General features: G+C 39.1%; 3 protein-coding genes across 3 annotated transcripts in view; 2 read left to right on the top strand and 1 right to left on the bottom strand.

Moving 5' to 3' along the window:
* Positions 1–27,291, bottom strand: part of LOC140321616 (OX-2 membrane glycoprotein-like) — a 77,868-nt gene that overhangs the window by 23,886 nt on the left and 26,691 nt on the right. The window lies entirely within an intron of this gene.
* Positions 434–18,024, top strand: LOC140321614 (cell surface glycoprotein CD200 receptor 1-A-like). Its single transcript, XM_072398358.1, has 6 exons — positions 434–537; positions 9,711–10,016; positions 11,285–11,539; positions 12,857–12,944; positions 15,263–15,323; positions 17,838–18,024. Exons 1-6 carry the CDS (start codon positions 486–488, stop codon positions 17,949–17,951), a joined length of 876 nt encoding a protein of 291 aa, XP_072254459.1. The 5' UTR covers positions 434–485; the 3' UTR covers positions 17,952–18,024.
* LOC140321613 (cell surface glycoprotein CD200 receptor 1-like) overlaps positions 18,206–27,291 on the top strand; it is a 25,171-nt gene continuing 16,085 nt past the window's right edge. The window contains exon 1 of the mRNA XM_072398356.1: positions 18,206–18,444. Within this exon, the coding sequence (XP_072254457.1) occupies positions 18,372–18,444 (73 nt within the window). The 5' untranslated portion in view covers positions 18,206–18,371. The remainder of the gene's footprint in view (positions 18,445–27,291) is intronic.

Here is a 27,291-nt window from a genome sequence, read left to right as displayed (position 1 = left end):
AACAATGGTTTGTCACTGATGCTGGAACAATAGTGAAGAAGTATCTTAAAGAAGTGAAACCGCTACTTTATGGGAACAAAAATGCTTCAATAGGTTATGATACACAGTGACTTTGCACCTCTCTATAAATATATATTCATATTTGTTTCATCTCCAGTAATCCAATCAATAACAACAGTCAAGTGAAAAAGTAACACCCATCACAATCTCCACTGTTGTTAAGAATTATCTTACAGTTTAACACACTCTAAAGGTATATATATATACATATTTATATTTATATGTTATGCTGGTCTTTTAGCCTTTGTTGCTCTATAGATTTTAAAATTAGATTACAGGAAGTTTAAGCTAGTGGTTTTTAAGCAGGAACCTATAAAGCAGGATGAGCGTAAAGGTTGAGCTGTGAGAAGATATTGAAAACCAAAGGAGGATAGTTTTACTGTAATGCTCGGTAATAACCCTGAAATATATTATCTACAATCGACATGATTGTTCTCATCCTGATATTGGGTATTTGTGGATATACACTAACAAAAGGTAAGATCACCCTTTACCTCTATGATCTACAAGTGTGAAGAGCGATTTAAAGGGGTTTTCTATTATTAGTAATGCTTTGTGTAGCTCCTGTAAAATTGCAGGTAAAGGCAAAGAATATTAAATTCTGACTTGCAATACTTTGCTTTTACATAAATATCATTTATTCACTTGAAAAAAGCCATGCGTACCAGTCATTAAGTGCATCTGATTGGAATTCACTTGCATTTGGGAACCTTATTGGAAAAGCTGAATCTATTGTAGTGTTTTTGGATTTATTATTAATCAATTACTGATCAGAACATCAATCAGATTGGTTGATCTAACACAAAATTTGCATTAGATCTGCTTATGTGGTCTAGCATAGACACCAACATTGTCCTGAAGTTCAATTCGGTGTGCAAAGTACGCTAAGCTGTACATAGTCCATAGTCATGACCTTATCTGTCACACAAAGGGGCTCACAACTCCCACACAACTGCATGTTTTTAGGGTTTGGGAGGAAACCAGAGTACCTGGTGGAAACCCACACAAACATGGGGGCCAAAAATTAAACTTCTGATCTATGTAAAAAAAACAAATGTAACAATATAACAATGCCAAACATTACCAGATACACATATGTACAATAATTGTCGTTGGAAAGGATTTTTCACGATCCTTTACAATGACAAAAGACTGCACGATGCACGCATACATCTGTTTTACAGGGAGGGGAGGGGGCATAACGATGAAGTGGCATCACGCTGCACCCTCTCCCCTTTACTTTCATTACCATTGTTCATGAATCCACCAGGAAAGAGGACGAGCATTGTACACATACCAGATTCTCATCCGATATCAGCCCTGAAGCCATTATCAGACGGAAATCACCTGTAGTGTGCATAGCCTTACATTGTCTTCTTCTCCTCCTGTGTCATAGTTCATACTTGGCAAGTATGCAGGTTTGTCATCTTCATCCCTCATTTATTGTACAGCACTGTGAAATATAATTTGGCATTTTATAAATAAAAATTAATAATAATAATATTAATAGTAATATAATGAGAGAAGCTTAAAACAAAACACTCTAGCACAGAATACTGGTCACAGGAGTAGAAAAGAAGTCCTGTGATTCCAACAACTAAGACAGACCAAACAGTATTATATTAGGCTATGTTCATATAGTTGGTTATCCAAGCAGTACCGTTGCAGTTCATAGCTTCGAAATCGGTACTGAACCACCAAAAACCTGAATATCAGAGTGTAGGAAGAGTGGTTCAGTGTGTTTTTTTAGAAGCTCCATGAAGCTCCTCTGGTTGGTGTGTCAGTGAGCCTCTTCCATAGACAAGAATATAAGGCTAGAATGTTCATCATTGCATGTCAATACCTCTTCCTCTCTGCTCTGGGTGCAAAATATTTGAAAATATGGGGCTGATTTGTTAAAGCTCTCCACGACTGGTAAAATAGACTTTCATTGGAGAAAAAGTGTGGATCACTGGATAACCCAGTTTCTCCTATAATAGTCTATCTTCTCCCGTCTTGGAGAGCTTTATTAAATCAGATACCTATGGGTTGTCTACCTGAATCAAAATTCTATTTGAAAATTGGTGATTGGTGGAAATGTCTGTTCTTACTTGCTTGATCACTGCTTAGCTGTCAAATTGCACATGAACAGCTAAGCCCAACAATCCCACCTTTCCTTGGCGTCTGTGCGGGAGTTATGTCATCCCAGCCCAGCCAATCAGAATGGGCAAAGATTGGGATATAGGAAGACAGAAGGCAGAAGGTGGTGCCCCCTATGACGGGATAGGGGACACTAAGTAGTGATGTATATAGTTCTAGTTTAATAGCTTGTAATGGTCCTCCAATGACTAGGAACCCCCATGTTATTTGGAGGGCCGCCTAATTAAATCATAAAGTAGAAAAACCCCAAGGAGAACAAGCACTAGCAGCTACTACTATAATACATTACCTACTTCAGCTGTATATATTACAGGTCCAAACCAAGTTTCTGACTTGTCCAGAATGTTTTTAAAACCTCCCTGGCAGTATGAATACTAAGTAATGTAAAAGCAGTACATATAAAAATGCTTAGTATTTCAAATTTTCCGCCTGGTCCCGCCTCACAGCCACATGATCCCGTCCCCCCCACCACACACTCGCGAGCAGATGCCAGTACGGCATCTGCTTCCCCTGGCCTCGCGTCCCCAACGTTCACACACCGGGGACGCAGATGCCGGACATCGCCAGATAACACAGATGCCGGGCATTGCCGGGAGATGCCGTGGGCACTGCTGAAGGACGCCGCAGGAACCGCTTACCAGGTAAGTTTTTAAACTCGCTGCCAATTCCAGAGTGTTGCTCAGGGTTACCGCTTTTGGTATGGAAAATTCACAGCGAGTCACACTTGGGATTACCAGGGAGGTAAAGTGGTATCAGTGCAGAAGAGGGCAGAAGATGTTGTCCTATGTAAAGGGCAATATATGGGGGCTTTAGAGGAACAAAAGGGTCAATTTTTCCTTCTAAAATTTTGGTATCACTTTTTTATTACTGTTTTGAAGCTCAGAGCTGCTGATTGTATCTAACCAATTTGCAGCTACTTCCTGTTTAGGTGAATGCATTGATAGCTGTATGTACTGTAGATTCTCAGAGCAGATTCTGGGCTGGTGATAACAGTAGGACATGTCTGAGTAATATGCATAGGGAAAGCTGATTGTAGTCTAAATTAGGAGAGTGTGGGTTAAAGTGAAACTCCTGGTACAAAAGAAAAAAATATTTGTGCACCCTTAGCCCTGCATATACACACTTATTTAGACTATGACAGCATTTCTCAACCTCCTACACATGGAGAACCCCTTAAGACCATAAACGTTCGGGTCTTCAGGGAACCCCCACTTTAATTATTATATCCATTGCTCACAATACATCAGCATGGTGATCAGTAGGAAGAATGCCACTTACATTGTTGGCCATTGTGAAGAATGTGACCCTTACAGATAGCCAAAAAGATTATTGACGTCACCTAAACTGACCTGAGAGGAGCAAACTGCTCAAGGAGTCCCTAGCTCTGGAGGAACCCGGGTTGAGAAACACTGATCTAGGGGGACAATATTGGAGAAGAGTCCTTAGCTTACTCTACGGTCCCACAGGTTTCCTAGACACTGAATGGTCTTCCAAGATCTCTTCTATTTACTGGTTATGCAGCTATTCCCGAAGTCATTGCATACAATGGCCATTCCATCTGGGCTTTGAGAAGGCCAAATTACTGGCTGCCATGAGTTTCCAGTGCAGACTGAATATAATAGACAAAACAAACATCTTAGTTGAGCTGTTGGTACAAAGAACCAGCATTTCACTCCAAAATGTCTTCCTATAAATAGAACCACACTGAGAGGATTGCAAATACCCAACTGTTGGACCCAACTTTACTTCTCATATTGACATACTTGCTTGTAATAGTGAGGGTAGTTTTCTCATGTTGGGCAAACAGAGAATTATTTTGGGGTCAAATGTATTTGTTATCTGTTGTGTATGAGTAGCTTTTGTGTACTCACAAAATTTCAGAATATCACCACAAAACATTATTTTGTGGTTATTGGAACCAAAAGCTTTGTCCCATAGATATGAAATACAGACTTTTCACAAGGTGTTTTTGTGCAATTAATTATTTTTTTAACAAAACTAATTCAGTAGAAATGTATTGGAGGCTTCAGATGATATTTCATTTTAATTTTTTTTTATAAATGCAATTGGCTGCTAGGACTTTATAGCCTCTCACAGTCACCCGTGGCCAGTTGTAGTGTTAAGCATGGCTGACCTACTGCTGGTGTATTTATTTGTTAGATTTCCTGTTGCTGAATCTGCCTGGTTCCTGACCCTGTGAGTGTCTGGATTGACCTTTGCCTGTGACTCTGGACTCTGCTTTGCCTTTACACTTGGATACCTTGTTTGGCAGACTGATTACATGCGTATGACCTCTGGCTCTGTATACTGGACTTGCCTCTGCTGGAATCCTTTGTTGTGCACTATTTGTTGGCTCGTGGCCCTCTGTCAGACCTTTCCAAGATGCCATCCCTCGCGCATAGAAGTCCTGGAGGGCAACCATGTGCTGGGAGGTGCAACTAGCTACCCAAGGTTGAGGAGATGGCTAATTATAGACATTAAATTGGATGACTGGCATCTGGAAAGCTCTGGCACCAGACCAGTTTATAATATTGTGCTCAATGTTTTTTTTTTTTTTGTCAAGGGTTATTGTTATCTAGATTCCCAAACTTTGCAGCTTCAGAATCAGAATGTGTCCAATTTTGATAGCTCGGATTGATTCTCATACCTATTTATCAGGTAGAAATATCAGGTAGAAGTATTAAATGATCAGAAACCATTCTGGGATTGCATTTAATAACATAATTCCAGCATGCAGAATCCTGCAGAAGAATGTTTTTTAAAATACTTTATATTACAGAAAAGGTTAAAAAATGCTATGTGACACAAACAATTAATAATATTAACAAATATCTGCTTATCAAAAACAAATAAACTTTCCAATATATTTAAAGTAAATAGGGTAGTAACATTTTAATGGAAAGTTGGGAAGAAGAAAGAGAAAGATAGGAGGGCAGAGAGATAGAAGAAATAAGAGATGTGTAAAAGGACGATATCACATTGAAAACTGGACCAATGCCTTGGAGTGCGCATTACACCCTCTTATGATACTCTGTATGCTGCCAACATCCCGGAACTGGTTCGTCATCTAATTTCTTTACTGGAGTCCTGGAAAATGTATCAAAAATCTTGGTTGGGACGCATCCAGGTACTACCTATTAACCTCCCTAGCGGTTCATTTCTTTCCGTTTTTTTATGTCTAAAAGTGGTACATTGTTTTTCATGAAAATTTATTTTACAGTCTAATATAATAGTATGAGTATAATAAAGTTTGAAACACAAAATCACTTCAAAACAATAAATTGAATAAATTAAAAATCTATATATTTAAAAAAAAAATGTAATAAAAAAAATTTTAATTAAAAAAAAAAAATACACATTATACTCGTACTATTATACATACTGTAAAATAAATGTTCTTGAAAACAATGTACTGCTTTTACACATAAAAATCCAATGTATTGCCTTCAATACAGTTATTTTATATTGAATGCAATACAAATGTATTTTGAATTTCCCGTCCTGCCTGGCTGGAACGTACACACGCACCGACGTCACCGGGAATTCCCCTGGTGACTCATTGGATGCAGAAGCAGGAAGAAGAAAGAGATTGCGGCGCTGGATTGCGCAGGACCCCGGCGGATCAGGTAAGCGCTGTATTTACTAACCTTCCCTAGGTGTTCCAATCCCTAGGTGTTCCAACCAACTTTTTTTTACCCCAGGTCACATTTGGGATTACCGCTAGGGAAGTTTCTTCCTTCCATTCTTAACTTTTTACAGAAAAAGAAGTTGGATTTCATATGGCATTCACACAGACCACGTATATCTAGGTAGACTCTTTTTCAACCACGGAATCATGGAGACCTTTCAGTACCACACCTCCACTCATACTATGTAGCAGCACAACTTGCTCCTCTAACATCATAAAAGGTTTTATTGGGACACCCACTGTGGGCTTCCATGGAGGCAGAAGAAATTTCCCCGGTCATAGTGAAAATTTGCTATGGATTCCCCATCAGGCTTGCCCAAGTATTTCCAACCTGATTCCCAAGGCAATCTTTACATGTCTGGGAACTTGTACATTCTCCTCTCTCCATTGTTCTAGGAAAACTGTGTTTTCACCAGGTTTTGAGAAGCCACAACGATTTAGGTGGTGGTTGGATAATGGTCTATACAAAATTTTCCAATTTCTGGGCCCCTCCAAAATGCAGACCCCCATCGGCTCCCAGGAATAGGCATGACATTCCACCCTTGGAGTCTTTTCAATTATTACAAATAACACTTTTTATACGATCCCAGCTGAGGGGGTCGTCTTCCCCAAGGGCCCTGACAAATTTTGATCGCTTATACGTACGTGACCCCGAGGCAAAAGGGATAATCTCGATGTTATATGATAGAAAAAATTGAACAGCCCAGAAGATGCAAGGTATAAACCATCAAAATTGGGTTCTTCCCCACCAAAGCATAAATCTCCGTACAAGCGAAGGAAGAGAAAAAGGAAGTTCTGGTCCTCAAATAAGTGAAGGGTAAAATTAAACCATCCTGTGAAAAAACATCTATTTTGGTTGTATAGGTTGGGGGCTGAGCTGTATTCTAAGTTTTCTAGGTACATTAATTATTGTAATGAAATGAACCATTTCCACCTTATCACATGTCTTACTGCCAGTAAGCAAAGATGATGAGACCAACAGATGAATAACAGAAGAAGAGGATCCATTGAAAATTGCACGCTGGTCATACAAAAAACAATTATTATTACACAGTATTTATTTAGCAGCAACATATTGCGCAGCATTGTACAAAGCTCATGTTGCTAGCTGTCCCTCAAAGGGCCTTACAATCTAATGTCCCTACCATAGTCCTATGACTTTAAGTTACATTTTTTGGGGGAAGCCAATTAATCTAACTGCACGTTTTTGGAATGTGGGATGAAAACCAGAGGAAACCCACACAGATAGCATCTTGGCTGAGATATGAACCTGGGATCCAGCACTGCAAAGGGTAGAGCGCTAACCACTGAGCCATCATGCTGACCAATCTAAGACTGGAGATCAAAACGACTCTATGGATACACTGGACCACAGGCAGTATAAACGTAATGCCCGCTCCTCTCCATTTCAGACAGAAAGGGATAAGTGACGGATTCAAAGTGGAGACTTATTGAGTTTCCCTCCACTCTTGATTAATAATGATTTTGTGAACCATGTTGTAGCATTGTAGTAATTTATTTGTGTTCAATCCTTGGAAATATCAGTTAGAGGTGGGAAGTAGTTTCTTTGCTATAAAATGAAGGGATCTGTGCTAACCACGGTGCTTGGCAACTTCTGACATGCTCCTGCCTTCATTAACGCCAACAATCACCCTACAAAAGAACGCAGTTTTACCTAATTTCTTTACATGTTCAGTTGATCTCAGTATGGTTTGTGCAGACACTGGAAAATAGTCACCTGTAGACAGTAGTGGAAAAGTACCATGCAAGGCTAAGGTGTAAATTTGTTGTGAATGTATGTGAATACGTGTGCAAGGAAGCGTGACTTTATTTAGCCTTTACCTTTTTATATAATCTAGAATATGATATCCTTGATAAAAGTAAATGGTAACTGAAACAGAAAGTAGAAGTCATTAATATGAAACATGTTCAGTGTTCAGTCATAGAAAACATGACAATAAATTATATTTCCTGACTCTGTACACTTCTTGTAATATGACAGTGCACGATGATGATGTTTTTGGAAAAAGTTCATTCTGTAGGCAGCAGAACAAAGGGGACTCCTCTGTTTTCTAGAATCAAAATGACACAAAAATGGATTCACACTAAGCAATTGCAACAGCTAAAAACATTTCCTGAGTGCCAGGGACAGTCCCGGGTTCAACATTGCGGAGTAACAAAAGGACAGCAGCTCTAGATGAAAGCATTTAATCTACGGTATAATATTTCCCTAATCTACTAATGAGGTCAGGGTCTTAATAATGGAGAAACCCCCATCACCTTGACCTATATGGACACGTTGGTGGAGATTCAGTCAGTGCATTGAAAACACATGGACCTGGAAGATTCTCCATCAAAAAATGTTTGGTGAATGTCAAATTTAATCCTTTAAAAGTCTTTCCTCATTTACAGTATATATGATATTTTGTAGGCAGACATTTACAAATCTAACTTAAAGAGGAGCTAAACCCATGCTACTCACCTGTCCTGGTTCCCAGCATGGGTACTGCCATCTTTTTTCTTCTCTTCCAGTGAATCATCTTCAACCATCTTGATTGGCCAGACTGGAAAAATGTTTATTCATTCCTAGTACACATAGAGGAAGCCAGGAATGGCGGGTATACTGGAAACCAAAGCTATTACTGTGTTTGCACAGCTCATCTTTTTTGCCGGATGCTCGGAGCATTCAGGCCGGTAAGAGATTATAGCAGAAGGGACATCGCCTGTCCAATTCTGCATTAATGACCTGCCTGATCGTGTATTTCTAAAAGTAAAACTTTAATTTCACTTTTTTTACCTTCCCACTATGACCCTTTTTTCATGTAATTTTGCAACCATACAGACAAAAAATTATTACAAACATTCTTTGGGGATAGATTTGGGGGAGGGGTGACTAGGCTTTCTTTTCCAACAATAATGTTTTGCAAAAAATGTTTTTCCAATATTTCTGTTTTAAAAGCCTGAATTTGAAAAGAACATGTTTTAGGGTTACACTGTTATAATTGTAAATGACATGAAAATATAATAATTTTATACAAATTAAAAAATGTATAAAAAATTAATTAAAAAAAAATAACAAACGTAATAATAAAAAAACAAAAAAAATGATCTTAAAACTCTGAACTTCAGTTACAAAATAGCAATGAAGAAGGCATATCAAACGTATTCCCAATTTGTATTTACTATGATTTCTGCTTTTCTAAAACTAAGAAAAGAAACACACTGTTAATATTAGACCTGCATGGTGATACTTTATATGTATAGCTGCTGTATTTATTCATATTTACATTCACAGAACTAGAATTGTCCTTGAACCCCAATTTCTCCAGAATGGAGAAGTGCAAGGAAACAAAAATAAAGGTGCTAGTGGGGGACACTTGTGGCTCACACCCTCAACCCTTCATCATCATGGCATCATTACAGCATAAAAAAATTCTGTCCATCAAAACTCACCTGTTACACATCACTGTGCCCTTCCAGTATCTTGACCCCATTTCTTTTAGTGGACAGAGTTTATGTTCTAATGATTCCATAGTGATGGAATTGTGGGGGATGGTTGCCACAGATGTTCCCCACACATGTTTGATTTCTTACACCTCCCAATTCCAGGAAAATTGAAGTTCAAGTGTTAGAAGTGGGCAGTAATGTGTAACTAAACAGCACATTTTGATGGGCAGTTTTTTTTATGTTCTAATGATGTTAGAGTAATGAAATTATAAGGGGAGTTAGCCAAAAGGTGTCACCCACTTGCACTTAAATTTTCGGTTTCATACACCCTGCTGCTCTAGATAAATTAATTGAAATAATAATTTCTGAATTTCAGATGTTACCGTTGTGGTTGGGAGAAGAGGCACGTCTACAGTTCTACAATGTGGAGGCCATGGTGGAGACCAATTAGTAGGAGTTATATGGAAGATTCATCACAATAATAATTCTTCATGTTTATCATCATATGCTGCACTATACAAAGGAGGACCAGAAACACACACCAACTGCAGTACAAGAATTACACTTACCAATACATCACTGACCATCCAGGACACCCAGATATCTGATGGAGGGAATTATACCTGTGAAATCTCTGATCCTAAGGGGACCTTCATCTATACAACCATTTTACAAGTATTGGGTGTGTTGTAACTTTTTTCATTTCAATTTCATTAAAGTGTTACAAACATTAATCACAATTCTAAATGTCAGCCATATCGTATAGATCTTATGAAACAAAATGTAAAAAGCTGTTTAGGCAGGTTGAGTCTTCCAACATTTGAGCAAAAAATACAGCACCAGAAGATTAATATGATAATTACCAAACATAAGTTGACCTAACACAAGTATAGAGCAACTATGCAAGGTGCGCGCCCCCCCAACCACCAACCTTCATATACTTACCTTGTCTGTGCTCCCTTAGCCAGTCACAGCACTCAGCACTTTTATTTATTGATCAGAATGTGACTGTCCCCCTTAGGTCAGTGTTTGGATTTACCACCCAGGGCCATGGACTGTTCTATGACCAAGGAAATGACAGCAGTGTTCCCCCTTAATTACTGAGAAATGTAACTGACATATGGAGAGAAGGTAAGAGCCAGTTATTTTGATTCCCAGATTCCATTGGGGAAATTCCCCCCTTTACTTATCATCTCAAATACACCAATAGAATGTCAAAGTAAGAGAAATTACTGTCAAGCAGTTGCCTCCAGGTCAGGTGCCCCTCACGTCTGAAAACCACATTAATATTTTGGATTTTATTTTTATTTCGTAGTGACAATGGTCACCAGTACATATAGAGGTGATGAATCCCCCCAATAGAAACATGGACAGCTATAAAAACTACAAAGATGGTCTAACTTTTCCTTACCTGTCAAAAACTAATATTACACAATAATTTTATCCAGTATTTATATGGCGCCAACATAATATGCAGCGCTGTACAAAGTACATAGTCATGTACCTAGCTGTCCCTCAAAGCGGCTCACGTTCTAATGTCCCTACCATAGTCATTTGTCAATATTACAGTTTAATGTTAATATGGGGGGGGGGGGGGGAGTCAATCAACCTAACTGCATGTTTTTGGAATGTGGGAAAAAACAGGACACTCACACAGGGCAAACCAGCAAACTCCATGCAGATAGTTCCCTGGCTGAGATTCAAACCTGGGACCTAGCACTGCAAAGACCAGAGAGCTAACTACTGAACCACCATGCTGCCTACCATCGTAAGAAACAATTTTGAGACTACTCTGGGGGTCCTAGCAAGAGGGGTCGAATGGCCATAACAGGGTCCCAATTTATTATTTGGCTTTCCTGTAGCTACATCTATAATACTGACAAAAATAACCCAGCACTAAATGATCAATATTTTATTTGTGTTTTATTGAATTGTATTGTTTTTGTGTAGTCCAGCCCTCCGTGTCTCTTGATGTTGGCAGCTCTGGACTTCCAGAGTGTAAAGCCATTGGTGGATTCCCAGCTGCAGAGATCTCCTGGATCCCACATCCCGGTGATATAAACACTACAAAAATAAAGGAATCAGATGATACTTGGACAGTAATCAGCACAGACAGGGTACTTGGAGTCAGTGTGACGTGTTTTGTGTCTCACCCTACATTTTCTAATCCCTGGAATTCGACCATTCAAGTAGAAAGAGAAATTGGTAAGTGTATGTAATGAGAACTGTTTTCCCCACCACCTATATCATTTAGGCTTTCTTACCTGGTATAGTCACAGAAGTTATTATTATACAGTATTTATATAGCGCCATCATATTACACAGCGCTGTACATAGCCCATAATTGTGTCACTAACTGTCCCTCAAAGGAGCTCACAATCTAATGTCCCTACCATAGTCATATGTCATTAATGTAGTCTAAGGTCAATTGTTAGGGAGAAGCCAATTAACCTAACTGCATGTTTTGGGGATGTGGGAGGAAACCGGAGGAAACCCATGCAGACACGGGGAGAACCTGCAAACTCCATGCAGATAATGTCCTGGCTGGGGATCGAACCTGGGACCTACTGCTGCAAAGGCCGGAGTGCTAAGCCCTGAGCCACCGTGCTGCCCTGTCACTCACTTGACTATAAAAGCTTTTCCCCATCAAGCCATTGTCTAACTAATTATTTTTTGAAACAAATGCAGTAATGTTTTTTTATCCCATATACCAATTTAAAGCATAAATTAAGTCCTTTTAACTTAAGTCAAAGATCCTCCTTTACTTTTGGATAGAGAAGGTTTTTCCAAACTAATTTTTAGTGCAGTTATGTTTTCCTATTCCATTCAAATTCTTCTTTAGTTTGTTCAATAAGGTTGAGATGATTTCACTTTTTTTGTATGTGACTCCACTGGGAGTTCACTGACCTTGACAATGCTGCAGTGGTGGAAGTTCTTTCTGCAAAAAATAGCCAATCACATGCAAGGATATCTAAAAAACAAGATCCATGCACATGATTGGATGGTTAAAGTCAGCAGAGCTTCATATTATACACTAAGCTACGTGAAATATCCCTCTCAAGTAGACAAATAAGATTGCAATGTAAAAAGCCTAAACTCAGTAAATCAACGCTTAGAGTATCAACACTTTCCTGCAGTATTGGAATATAACATATAATGTCATCTGATTTTGTTTGGGATAGTGGGTGGGGTTGATGGAAAGGACCTCTACTTGTTAAGGTGCATTCTCCTGTGAAACCCTTTGAGATTAGACAGCTCTGCCTCTGGCCAATATTTTTACTGGGATCATTGGATAACCTTCCATCTCTTTCTACGGACACTGATGATAGGAAACAAAAAGAAAAAAACAACCAAGAACAGTAGGGGGAAGGATGGTAGATACTTAGTTATACATAATGGGTGGGTCCAATGGCACCTTGGCCATGACTTGCCCAACTTTGTCTTCAACGTTCCATTACCATGCACTGTTATCAAAGTTCCATTATTATGTGCTGACCACTATGTGTTCTTGTTTCCGAGCAGATAAAGTTGTTATCTACATCCTTGTGGGATTTACCATACTTATCCTCACTGCCCTGTGTATTATCCATGGGATACACAAACATGTCAGGTATTTCTACAATTACAAATTGTATCTGCATGTATTTTTTGCTTTAAACAACATTTATTATTGCTTCAGTATATATATATATATATATATATATATATATATATATATATATAAAGCTGAAGTTTCTGCTATCTGCTTGCCATGCTCACACAAAGCTTTGGGTTGCAGGAAGAGAATAAATTATGTTTTAATGTAGCGTCTATCACTTGTCTTACCCCCACTCTGCCTTTATTCTATTTGCTGGAGGGAGAAGAGGAGGCTATGCATATTCTTTAAAGTAATCACAATCAGAACTTTTACAGAGCTGGCTGGTTTACTGACCCACTTGCTTCAGTTCATTCTGATCTTAAACCTAAAATAAGGGGGCAGAAAAGGTAAATTATAACTAAGTAAGATGTGTTATTTAGCACGTTTTATATTTGGTCAGTAAAAATAGCATTTTGAAAAATTGAGGGCAACCTCAAAGCCATACTTCAGCTATAGCAACATCAACATCTCACACAAACACAGGGCAAACCAGCAAACTCCATGCAGATAGTCTCCTGGCTGAGATCCAAACCTGGGACCTACCACTGCAAAGACTAGAGAGCTAACCACTGAGCCACCATGCTGCCTATGGAAGAAAACCATTTTGGAAACTTTTTTAATGTAGAAAAATTGAGATCAACCTTGACAGCCTCAAAATTCAATGCCATACTTCAGTTATAGCAGCATCAACCACAGAGGAAATCAAAAACTGCAGTATAGCTGTGATATATTTTTTAAAAGGCAGCAAAGACACAGATATCAACAAGAGTTCAAAAATAGTCAAATTATCCAGTGACGTGCTAATTCACTGGTAACAGGTCCCTTAATGATCATGACATTCCACAGTAACAGTGATAGGAGGATTAACCAATAAAACATCCTATCGTGACAGAGACATTCCCCTACAGCTTAACCTTAATAGGCATTGTGGGGGGAAAACAGGGATCTGGAGATCTGGGGACCTGGTCTGGGAAGCTGGCAACCTGGCTGAAAAGTTATAAAAATATGCAACCTGGCTGAAAAGTTGCTGGTCAACATCATAGGGATGCCATGCATGTCAACATACAGGATCTCATCTATAGAGAACAGACTAATTATGGACATTCTGAAACCAACCACAATATATGGGATCAAATGGCAGGTAACTTTATTGTTCAGCTTTATATATAAAAAAAGTATACCATGATTACAAATAATAAATTCAACCAACATTTTTGGTGCGTTTCTTAGACTCTAATTGTCCACTTCCTCAGGAATAGATTTACCAGCAGCCTTCTATTTGTTGGGATAGAGCAGACCCCACCCTTCTCACAAAGTCTTTACTACTGCCATTGACAATAATTCAAAGTCAGCCAAATAGGATGAATAATACGACTGGGGAACCTGGACACCTGTTGGTTTCTAGGTAGGTGTGGGTGATCCAGCCATTTCCCAACAGTCCTGCCTGATGGGCTAAAACTCAGGCATAGCCACGATTCTTCGAGAGAATTGGAGCAGCCTTTAGGGAAGGCCTTTTGGGAATCTAAACTGCCAACATAACATTGAAACACTGATTTTACTCAGGACGTCTTAAATCGATACACTTCCATGTGTATGTAAAGTCGTCCTAAAATTGGGTTCAGCTCTAACTCTCATTGCAGTGTCAAGCTTACACAAAAAAAAATTCTAAACATAGTAGAAACTTATTTTTTGACTAAGCCTGGACAATCATTATAAAGAGAAGCCCCTTTTTAAAGTTATAACTAGTTTTGGATGGCTTAGCACCTCTTTGTTTTTTTGTCCAGACTGGGATAGTTCCTTACGTCTTGTTTAATTTGATACTCACTATTTATACAAGAACTTTTGCTAGTCGAGTACAAGTAAAATCTTGAATAAGGTTCTAACCATTCTTCACTTTACTAGACACAGTGGACCAGTGACTCCTTCATAACCAAACAAGATAGACTATCATAGGAAAACCTCGGTGACCAGCATCCCTGGAATGGATTTCCTAAATATCATTTGCTGTTACTGGCAAATGTTTTTAATCCTGGACTAGATCCAATACAGGTTTCCTTGATCACTTAGAGTCTGCCATCTGTGTGTAAATTAGGGGGTTTTACTTTCCCTTTCTGTTCTATCTAACACCCATCAAATACAATAGCTTAGAATAGAGCTCCCAACACAGATGTAGATGGGAACAGAAAGCGAGGAATCCAAAATTCATCTTCTAAATCCAAGACTAAAAATTGCCTGATCCTAAGCTGCATCAAGCTACTAAAGTAATTCATTTTTCTGGCTTTTATTTGCAGAGTACACTCCAAAAATGTACCTAACACATCTCCCACGCAATGCGAGGATGGTTTTGCAGAGGTATGTGTTGAACTGATAGTTATGAAAGTGAAATCTCAAGCTAATTTGTGATATGTTACAGATAATACATGAGATTTACCAGAAGCTGCTTGGATTGTTACTTTTACGGCTACCCTGTAAAGTTTTTTCTTTGGTAGGAACATGCATTTTCCCAGGATCAGAGTGTCTTTCTGTAGGGTATAATTAGTTTTTCTATTCTACTTAAAGCAGAACTAAATTCTCATTGGTGTGGGCGAACTTTTCCCATTATGTATATTCTTGCTGATTTTGGCACACAGGTACGTTTCTGTAGATGTGCAGCAATGATAAGTCCAGGATCCTGTTACATCCCAGTGCCACCATTTTTTCCTAATTCTTTTCCATGTGCAAGGTGATCCTTGTTGGCAATTAAATGTGTATTGAGTGCACATTGGGTTACAATGTTCCCGGCATGTGGATCTAATTACGACAGTGCCACGTATAGTGCCGATCTCTACATTGCATGGCCCACAGTGATACTGGAAAACAAAAAGTCTCCAGGAGCCAGGGAAAGGTTTTATAATTTTTTTTGGACTTTACATGTCTTTTCTGCCAGAAACTTCTACTGTCTACTGACATTTCATTTTTTTGGGTTTAGTTCTGCTTTAAATTTGAAAAAACTTAAGTAGATAATTGACACAAATGAATGCCCTGGATCATTCCGAATTGTATTTTGCAAGCAGTGTCCATACCTGGATATAACCTGATGGTGAGGGCAGATTTAGGATGACCTGTGCATTGAAGACATGGGTTAAATGATGCTCGCCATCAGAATGAAGATATCTTGCTGCAGAAGAATGCTCCACATTGAAGGTGCACAGTGCAGCAATTATTAGTTTTCTTAGTGTTTGAATGCCATGCATCCTGTAGATTAAAATAATTAAGGAAGACCCTGATAATATGTGTATGTGGTCCATGTTCTACCTCCTGACATCCTAGTTGGAGGGCATCCAGCATCCCCTATCCCTTTCCTTCCAAAGCCCTGACTGGCCCTGGTCCATCCCTTGTTAGTAAATGCATTTCAGTTCTTTCAATCACAGACTGAGCATCACATGGGGAGTTACCTATAGTGGGCAATGTGTAAATGTAGCATTTCCAGACTATCCAACAAAATATTTTAATATTTGCATAACTCCTCACACGAGCTTGTCCAGCTTGTACCAGGCCTGAGGACTTGTGAGAAGGACTTAGGCGGGGTGCAATGAAATTTTTTGGAAGCTTTGTGCAGTGCTCTATCAGTCCCTTCCATCTGACATTATTGGCCTGCATTGCATAGAGAAAGGAATCCCGAGATGGCACTCTTGGTCTCACTTGGTCTCAAATAAAGTGTGTAAAGGTTTTATAAGTAAGGTAATGGGAGAAGGAATAAATGGATTAAGCAACAGACTCATGAGATGCAATGCATATGCTGCTACCTGAAATACTATATACAGTGTGTTGCTTTGTGCTGATCCAGCAGCTTCAGACATTGTTGTGGTCACTGAAACAAGCCAATATAAGGCCCTGGTCCAGTACCAGTGCTCACCAGGCATCAACTCCCCAATTTAGCTCCACACTCCTTACCTATAGTAAGCCACCACTTAGCCAAGGTTGTCTGGTTGTGCCATCCTAGCACATGGTTACCCCACCCCCACCCAGAACTTCAGTGGCATCTGGGGAAGACTGGCAGAGGACTAGGAACGCAAAGTAGTACAGGGAACACAATAGAAGATTTAGTAGAAACAAGTCCAGAATCAGAGCCAGGGGTAACATGTGGGTATTGGTCCACCAAACAAAGTTGCAGGGGTTAAGCTGAGTTGGTGTGACAAGCAAAGGTCGGTCCAGGCAGCAAACGATCCCAAGTCCAGAAAACAGCCAAGTCACCAACATGTAATCCAACAGGATACCACACTAGCAGCAGACCAGATTAGCTTAACAATACAATGGGTAACTAGGTGCTGAGAAACTTTAAAAAAAACAGTAGTTAATGGCGGACCAAGATCAAGGAATTAAAGCACTCTGGCTGCAGCACGTTCCCCAAAATCCCCTTCGGCTGTACAAAGTCTCAGAGCAGGGGATGCTGAGTGAATAATCACGGCTAAAGGAAAACAGGGAATGCTGCAAGTGTCAGGGAAGGGGACAGACAGATAATTGATTGATCTCCTTTCACACGGACATTGGAGGGAGTAAACGGGGCGGTTCACAGTGTGCGATCGCCAGACATGAGTCTCCTAACTCCCAATTCCACTTCATTTAGTCTTGATTTGGGACAGTAAAGTCAGAGGCAGTTAAGCATTTCCAAAAAGAAATGGCAGAGCTCTTAGTTATTCCACGACAGTTGTACATTTTATGACCGTAACGATTAATTGCATGATTCCTGTAATAATCATTGTAAAATTTGATATTCACAGGGATTTTATACTCATTCAAGAATTTGTAAGACCATTATATTGTAATAAATGATGTTCAGCTTGTTGATTAAGCGAGTGTCTAAACCCTTTGTCTCTGTCTTCCTAGAACACACAAGAATTTGAGCCCTATGCCACCTATACCCAGAAGGAAAACATTTTGTATTGTGAGGTGCCAAAGGTGACACAGCCAAACATTGACATCTCTAATAACGAACTATGAATGGAGTAAACAGAATTATAAACATATGCGATATTATTAAAATATTCTTCTGACATCTTCAAGACTTTTTTTGTTTCCATAAAATAATAATTGAAGTCAAGCCAAAACCATACAGCTATATAAGAAAATGATGATTTATATGGTATCATCCCACTGCTCCACGTCATAAGTTTCTGAAAATAAAAGTCTATCCCCCAGTTTATTTCCTTTGTGTCATTTGAAGTTAACACACAGGAAATTGTCTGGTGGCGAAAAGACCTAAAAAAAGAGAGTTCCTTCAACATCACATCCTTATCTCTATGGAGCAGAGCGTAGACAATTTCTGATGGGAGTTAGTTTAGCTGATGTTCGCGATGACCAACACTTGCTTGGAACTGCTCAAAGAGAAGAATATTGTACGGGAGAACTTAAAAACTCAATATGAAATCTCTACAAAAATTACAATCTTTTCTCCTGCTCATGCTTTATATTGACTGTCACAAGGTTAGATCAGGTAAGCTGGTTTCACTTTCTGCAACGAGACTGAAAAATTCCATGAACATCAATTTATTTAACTGTTACAGCCATGACTGCTAAACATGATTTTGAGTTTAACGTTGTTAGGCTTTTTAATTGTTTTTGTCTTTTTTTGTATATTAGTTTTATACTTTTATATTTCCTTTTAATCCTATGTATGCTTGTTGTATGATATGTTTTACAATTCAATATATTGGTGTTATATTTTATATACACTATTCAAACTTTCACAGTTGTATAAACTATTTTACTATTTTTAAGATTCCTCCTGGAGCTGTAATATATATATATATATATATATAATGTGAGGGGTCAGCTCAATAGTGGTAGGCACAACAGTCAGAGTCAGTGACACAACGGCAGTTGTTTTCTTTATATTCATCCACAAGCAAAACGATAAAATCTTTACATACCGGCAAAAACACAAAATAAATTCCTGCTCGGCTGAGCACTAACTAAACACAAGCTCACTCTTTCTATACGGCCGGTCTACTACAGGCCACACGACACAACTCAAACTTACAGTGTCCTTTTTTGTCACTTTAGCAGACTTCAGCAGCAATGGTGAAAGACAGTCTGTTCAACCAGTCCCCCACCCCCATATACACATGCTCATAGTGCAGACCTTTATAGCCCAGAAATGAGCTGATCTCTATCACCTGGCTGAGAGCTATATAGGAAACCTGTTTTGGACAGAAAGGGAATGAGGAGCTCCACTACCAACCTGCTCATCATTCCATAAAAATCCAGACCCAACAACACCATTTACCATTTATTTAATGTTTTGCTAAGGCAACCCATCTTTCCTGGATATCTGATATCTCACCCAGCTTTTCCTAGTTGAGATATCCACTTCCTGTAGCCTGGTACATTGTATATGAAAGAAACCTAGGCGAAATATACCGATTTTCTACTACTTTTCCAGTCAGTGTCTCACATACTGTGCCCCTTTGTTCGAACCCATGGGGCCAAACACTTTTACTCACCAAACAGTGTGTTCTGGATAGGGCATCTGCATTCCCTTGCAATTTGCCTGTGCTCAACCCAGAATTTAAAGTTTTGTAAAGTCAGAAACCACCTTGTGACTCTCGTTTCTCTCCTTGGCTTGACTCATCCATGTAAGGGGGGAGTGATCTGTCACCAACCGGAACTGTTGACCCAACAAGTAATATCTCAGGGTCTCAAGGGCCCATTTAATTGCCAAACATTCCCGTTCGACAATACTGTAATTTTTCTCTGCGGGAGTAAGTTTCCTATTTAGGTATGTAACGGGGTGTTCTTCTCCCCCAACCTCCTGTGTCAGGACTGCCCCTAACCCGACATCAGAGGCATCGGTCTGTACAGTAAACACCTTTTTGAAATCTGGAGTCACCAACACTGGTTGTCTACAAAGAGCTGACTTTAATTCCCAAAATGTACTCTCAGCTTCTGTGCTCCATTTTACCATAGCCAACTTACCTATACAAAACACATACACTATATGGTAAAACATTTGTACACACCTGACCACCACATCTTTATGAGCTTGTTTGAAATCCAATTCTAATATAAAACACAAAAGTCAATAAGTTACGACGTCACCCACATACTTTTGCAATGCAGTAGGTGCAATGATGCGGTGCAAACTTGTATTGTAAAATATTACTGTATATGCAAGTGATTTTTGACTTTTGTTGAGTATTTTTTAATTATAAAAAATAAGTGCTAACCTAATACAAACAGTCCCATATTTCCATATGTGCTCTAATTATCCAATGAGGGGTGAAGTTACCTTATTGTACCATTTTTTGGACTACAATAGTGCTGACAGAGTGTGGCAGGAGCGGGCAAATGTATAGGCTCAGGGGCTACAATAAACTGTAAAATTTGACAGACGAGCTGTGCCGGTATCAGATGAAAGAAGATTGTTTGTATGAACTGATATAAAATATGTGTAAAAGTGGCCCAGAATGAAAAGCCCAAATGGCCATATATGGTCCGTGGGCTGTAGTTTACCCGTGCCTGGTGTAGATTGATGAAACCAAATTTTAAGGTGACAGCTTTACAAATGATATATTTTAAAAGAACTCCCTTCTCTTATATGTATACATTTTCTTTTGGCCAGTCCCAGACCACACAGCCAAAAATTCTTCATTTATGTCTTTTGGGTGTGTCTCGTCTGTCTACAACTTTCTCCCCAACCATAAATATTAGATCCAAAATAATAATGACTTGCTGTCAACATTGTAAATGTAAACTACGTATGTTGCTGCTAAATATCATTTCTTGCGTGCAGGTCATATGAGAATCCTGTGATTGAATCTTTACCAAATGTCTAATAAAATGCTTTTGGCATTGCAATTGGTATTTTGTAACCCCTATTAGACTAGTATATAGAAAATAAGATTGTGCCGCAATAGTTCTTTTTTGTACCATATCCCTAATACGGAGAATAAATACAATGGCCCTGATTTACTAAAGCTCTCCAAAGCTGGGGAGAATACACTTTGATCAGTGAAGTTGGGTTATCCAGAAAACCTGGAATGGATTCCTTAAAATCCTTTGCTATTTGCTAGCAAATGTTTTGAATTGAGAATCCAGGTTTGCTGGATCACCCAGCTTCACTGATTAAAGTGTATTCTCGCCAGCCTTGGAGAGCTTTAATAAATCAGGGCCAATTTGTAACAGAGGGAAAAGACAAAGAACGGTTTTAATCAGGTACATTTATAACAAACTATTTTAAGCTATGATTTATAAAACCAGAGATACTCTATTGGTTATCATATGTTGGTCACAAAGTGTTGGTCACGAAATACATTACATTTTTTTATTTCAAAGTCTATCAAGAGGTATGTGTGTTCAAACAGTGTAACCCAACGCATTTCGCAGAGAGAAGATTCTGCTTCTTCGGGGGGAGATGTTCATTCACATAAATTATACAAGCCCAATAACCCCTTATTAGCCTTTTGTAAATCCTTTCTCAAATATTGCTGAATATTTTGACTACTCATGTTACACAATGTTCTGTGGTGTTGCACAACAATATATATTTTATATGCAAAAAAAACTTCAAGTTTTGCTCCAAATACATAACTTCAGTGTCACTATAAATAGGACAGATCACATTACATAATCTGGACTTATTATTAGCATAGTTTAGGCAAACAATAAAAAATTAAATATTTTTATTCTGTTACTTTTTTTAACTATAGACTCCATTGTAATTAAGTTTTTTTTGCATGACAATAATACCAAAAGCAATCTGTGATTGCCTATATATATATATATATTTATATCTCAATATAAGTGCTGCATCATATCCAGTGACCAAGTTGGTAAATCACTAAGGTGAATATGGTAAATTGTTGTGACCCATAGGAGGTGAGAAAACAGTTGTGGTTAAATTACTGTAACACATTTCTTCTTTAAACCAGTGCTAGGTTTTCTAGCATTAGAAATTAATTATTGTAATTTAATACAACCCTCAAAAAAATATATATTTTAACTTTTTCTGAACTACATATTCCTACAAATTTGCTGCTTTTACAAAAATTACAGAAAAATACATTTCTCAATTTTTTGCATCACTACTGAGTATCATAAGTAAAGACAATTTTTAGAAGTTCCCAATTTTGGTACCTGCAGGATCTGTGCCAGCTGCAAGAATGCCTCATCGGGCCCCAAGGAGTTGCTGAGTTATGGGCTTGATGGGTAGGGAACAGCCTTGGCTGTTTCCTGCAGCCATAAAACTGGTTGATGATGGGCACACAATGGTGGACTGCCAACTTTCCATGAAAATACTGGTTTTATTGGACATTCCTTGCTCCTTAGGTGAGGGTGTTATTGTGGCTGTGATTCAGAACAATGATGTAGTCTTACCCAAATAATATTAAGTTAGTTAATAAGCTGAATTATTTGCTCCACGGCCCTAATATGAGGGAGGGCAGTATCGGAGGGAAATCTCCCTTTATTCTAATTACTCATGACGAGATAAACATTATGTACACCTAAAAATGCTTTTAGCAAAGAACCATGGTGGCAAGTAAAGCAGAAAGAGTGTGAGAAACAGCACAGTAACCTTTCATTGCAGTCTTCCATCATTGCAGACGATCTCTAAAATAAATTTATGGTTGATTTGATAAAATTAGAATTGTAAAAATTGAAATCTGACTTGAGCTAGGTGAGATTATCGTTTCCTGGAAATACATTGTGGCTGGTTACTTTAGCATCGGGATACAACTCATTTTTAGCCAGTTGTTAGGGCAATGGTGGGGTTGCCGTCTATTTACCAATTGCTCATTCCCAGAAATTGTGACCACAGTCTAGACTTCCCAACCAAGGTTTCTCCAGAGATTGCTGAGGGTTCCTTGTGTAATTTGTGACTTTCAGGTTTAAGTGACACCAATGATCTTGTTGGCTACCTGTAAGGGTGACATTCTTTCCAATGGCCAACAAAATAAGAGGCATTCTTCCCACTGACCACCACACTGATATAGCGTGAGCTGTGGATATAATAGTTAAAGAAGGGGTTCCCTGAAGATCTGAAAGTTTTTTGTAGGGTCCCACTATATTAAAAAGACACAGGTCTATACACTATCCTACCAGTGGATGTCCATAGGTTATGAACAGAGGCTGTAGTAAGGGGTTTATTAAAACCCATTGTCTAAAGTTCCAACACACGCTCATTAAGAATAGGCATAGTAGGTGGGGCTATTGAGCAGCTGGCAATGTGCCAACCTCAGGGAGCCACCTTAGTATCACTGTTCCTATTGTTCACCTGAAAAACCCCTTAAAAATATAATGAGAAACATTATATAACTATTGATGTTGATCTTGGATCTCAGCTAAAAGCTTGTTTTAATGCATGGTTTTGCAGTGGTTACAGGACAGTTGCCCCTTCATTGTGTTCCAACAACAACCAGTGGCAGGTGGTGATTGGCATTCATGATTAAAATGTGCATCATGGTGCCTCAGGGGTTAGCACCCTGGCCTTTGCAGTGCTAGGTCCTAGGTTCAAATACCAGCCAGGACATTTTGCAGTTTCTCCCTGTGTTTGTGTGGGTTTCCTATGAGTACTCCAGTTTCCCCCCAAATTCCAAAAACATACAGTTAGGTTAATTGACTTCCCCCTAAAATTGACCTTAGACTGTATTAAAGACATATGACTATGGTAGGGACATTAGATTTAGAGCCCCATTGAGGAGCCTTTAGTGACATCACTATAGACTTTGTACGGCGCTGCATAATATGTCAGCGCTCTATAAAAACTGTGTAATAATATTAATATACCTTCTGGAACAATCTGTGCTTTAATAGGCAAAAAGAAACAACTGCAGAGTTTGTCCTGGTCATTAAAGAGTTACAAGGCGCTGCAGAAAGTGTTCAGTTGTTATGATCACACACTCAGCTGTGTTTAGCAAAAGATTTAATCTGCAAATCATGCAAACTGCCCCTCTCCCCTGTCAAGCCTCAATCCTGCCCCGTCCATATCCAGTAGTCGTCCGTATGTCAGATGTTCTTAACCCAGGGACGACCTGTATATGATAGTGCTGAGATAAGGTTTCTAGAACTCAAGAAAAAATTGGATGCATGTGAATCTACCCCCATTGCCCACCCCCTCCCATATCTGGTAGTAAAGTAAAGGTTGGTAGGAGGAACCAATTAACACAAGCTAACTGGTTTCTTATAGTTGGAGACCTATGATTGCCAATACCAAGATGGTCCCAGAGCTAGGTGCATGCATGCGTGTGTGATCGTGGTTCAAATCTGCAAACTACAAGGGATTGTTTCTGTGAATGGTAATCTGCATAACACGGTTATCTGCTCAATAATCCCTCCTTTCTCAGAAGCGTGTACTTACCTTCTTTTTGCCCCCTAAAATTCAACTGATATAAGTCCAGAAATACCCATTTCATTGAGGTATGGCCTTCATAAGACAGCACTGATGCTCTGAGACTTGTTCCAGCACTGTTATATGGAATGGGTGGTGTCCCTAGTAGTGTGGGGTTAGATTTAGATGATTTAAAAAAGAAACAGGGCCACCTTGCCTGATCGGGATAATGTAACTCAAGCACTGGAACTGATTCAGTCCTGGCAGCCCCAGGAACCAGAATATCAAATACATCCTGGAATTGTATGCTGAGCTGCAATGCACACCTCAGAGTTCCCTAAAATAAAGTTATCAGGCAGGTAAGTGTTACTTATTGCAGAAGAGATATCACCAGTCACCATCACCAAATTTATACCCCTGAAGAAGCCTATAACAGGCGAAACACGTTGGGAATCATGAGACCGTAACAGGTCCCCTTCTTACCTTGTTTTCAATCTTTATATTTACTTCGTATGACATTGGAAGGAGTCTTATGTCTAGATTAAAGTATCCAAACCCTGTGACAATAACAGGCATTTGGATATTGAGCCTAAAATAAATATGTACCTTTGATGTATGTACTAACTGGAACTTGAAAAATACACACTTGATTTATTTTTGCACAAAAACCTGCGGAGCCTGAATCCCTTTTCTTCCCCCCTCTTCCCCTTATACCTATACTATGAGCTCTGCAGCCACCATCACCCAATAATGTTCTACCAGATCAATTTTTTTCCAGAACTTTAAGTTCATTTAAATGGTTGGAGCCTTTTGAATGACAACTGTCCACAATTAGCCCATGGTATAATACTCATCTTCACATACTGACGCATTTCATGAAAAAAAAGTAACAATACACAAAGTGCATCATAACACACCTCTTAATGCTTATGTCATTTACAATGATCTGATAAATGTGGCCAATATGACGGATCTGCTGCTCTTTGTGTAAAGCACAGGGAATCCTACCTTCTGGAACAATCTGTGCTTTAATAGGCAAAAAGAAACAACTGCAGAGTTTGTCCTGGTCATTAAAGAGTTACAAGGCGCTGCAGAAAGTGATCAATTGTTATGATCACCCACACACTCAGCTGTGTTTAGCAAAAGATTTAATCTGCAAATCATGCAAACTGCCCCCCTCCCCCCTGTCAAGCCTCAATCCTGCCCCGTCCATATCCAGTAGTCGTCCGTATGTCAGATGTTCTTAACCCAGGGACTACCTGTATATGATAGTGCTGAGATAAGGTTTCTAGAACTCAAGAAAAAATTGGATGCATGTCCATCTACCCCCATTGCCCACCCCTCCCATATCTGGTAGTAAAGTAAAGGTTGGTAGGAGGAACCAATTAACACAAGCTAACTGGTTTCTTTTAGTTTGAGACCTATGACTGCCAATACCAAGATGGTCCCAGAGCTAGGTGCATGCATGCGTGTGTGATCGTGGTTCAAATCTGCAAACTACAAGGAATTGTTTCTGTGAATGGTAATCTGCATAACATGGTTATATGCTCAATAATCCCTCCTTTCTCAGAAGCTCGTACTTACCTTCTCCTTTCCTCAACTGATATAAGTCCAGAAATACCCATTTCATTGAGGTATGGCCTTCATAAGACAGCACTGATGCTTTGAGACTTGTTCCGGCACTATTATATGGAATGGGTGGTGTCCCTAGTAGTGTGGGGTTAGATTTAGATGATTTATATGGAACTTGAAAAATACAAACTTGATTTATTTTTGCACAAAAACCTGCGGAGCCTGAATCCCTTTTCTTCCCCCCTCTTCCTCTTATACCTATACTATGAGCTCTACAGCCACCATCACCCAATAATGTTCTACCAGATCAATTTTTTTCCAGAACTTTAAGTTCATTTAAACAGTTGGAGCCTTTTGAATGACAGCTGTCCAAAATTAGCCCATGGTATAATACTCATCTTCACATACTGACACATTTCATGAAAAAAAAGTTACAATACACAAAGTGCATCACAACACACCTCTTAATGCTTATGTCATTTACAATGATCTGATAAATGTGGCCAATATGACGGATCTGCTGCTCTTTGTGTAAAGCACAGGGAATCCTGAATAATGCAAATTTGATAGGCACTATTACTGTAACAATAGGATCCATTATTATAGGAGTATATATAAATGTATATATTATATGTACACACAATAATATATATATATATTTGAACATTCATAACCTACCCACAGGTTCACTTTAAAGCACATTTCGAAGCAACATGTATCCAGTACATTTCCAAAATACATGAAATAATAAATGGAAACACATTTCCCCATGTTATTTCTCTCTGAAGACCCTACAAAGACAGCAAAATAAATGTTAAGCTTCCGGAAATATATTCAGCTCCTAAGCAGCTCCAACCGATATCTTTTGTCAAACCACTTAACCCTTCCAACTCTGAGATTTCTCAAACAGATGAACCAAAATGCCTAATATAGTATACTTTTCAGAGAAAAAGTGAGCAAGTTAAAGAATTTATCGTTTGGGATGACGGTCACCAGACGCAGTGTCATACATTCACCTCCAATACTGTCCAATTTCCTATACTAGCAATAGAGTAGAGAGAGATGGATATTTTATTGGCCCTGCCATAGATTCTGATGGGAAACATCTGTGCAGTCCTGCCATTCTACCACTGACATCAATGGCAGGATGAAAGGATTTTTTTAAGAGCCAATGGTGCATTTGTACTATGCTATTATGTCTTTTGCAAAGCATATTGTACATTATATATTCTAGACCAGGTGTCAGCAAACTCCGGCCTTTAGGCCAGATACGACCTAGCCAGTAGTCCGTTCCGGCCTAACGCCCCCCTGGTTGATCCGGCCTAATCACAGCCACCTAGGGTCTGGAACCTGCGGCTTATGAGCCTCCTTGTTATGCCTCTCTTCCCTATTTACCACCACCGGGGTAAGGGGACATTCCCTCTCCTCTGTATGCATTGCAGA

This window comes from Pyxicephalus adspersus, chromosome 1, assembly GCF_032062135.1.
Source record: "Pyxicephalus adspersus chromosome 1, UCB_Pads_2.0, whole genome shotgun sequence".
In the NCBI taxonomy this organism is placed as follows: domain Eukaryota; kingdom Metazoa; phylum Chordata; class Amphibia; order Anura; family Pyxicephalidae; genus Pyxicephalus; species Pyxicephalus adspersus.
The sequence above is the reverse complement of the archived record's forward strand: the minus strand, read 5'-3'. Positions and strand labels throughout refer to the sequence as shown.

Excerpts from the sequence above, each read along its gene's own strand:
- LOC140321614 (XM_072398358.1), top strand. The coding sequence starts at position 486 with ATGATTGTTCTCATCCTGATATTGGGTATTTGTGGATATACACTAACA. Across the intron at positions 538-9,710 it reads TGGATATACACTAACAAAAG|ATGTTACCGTTGTGGTTGGG; the intron begins GTAAGATCACCC and ends TCTGAATTTCAG. Across the intron at positions 10,017-11,284 it reads AACCATTTTACAAGTATTGG|TCCAGCCCTCCGTGTCTCTT; the intron begins GTGTGTTGTAAC and ends GTTTTTGTGTAG.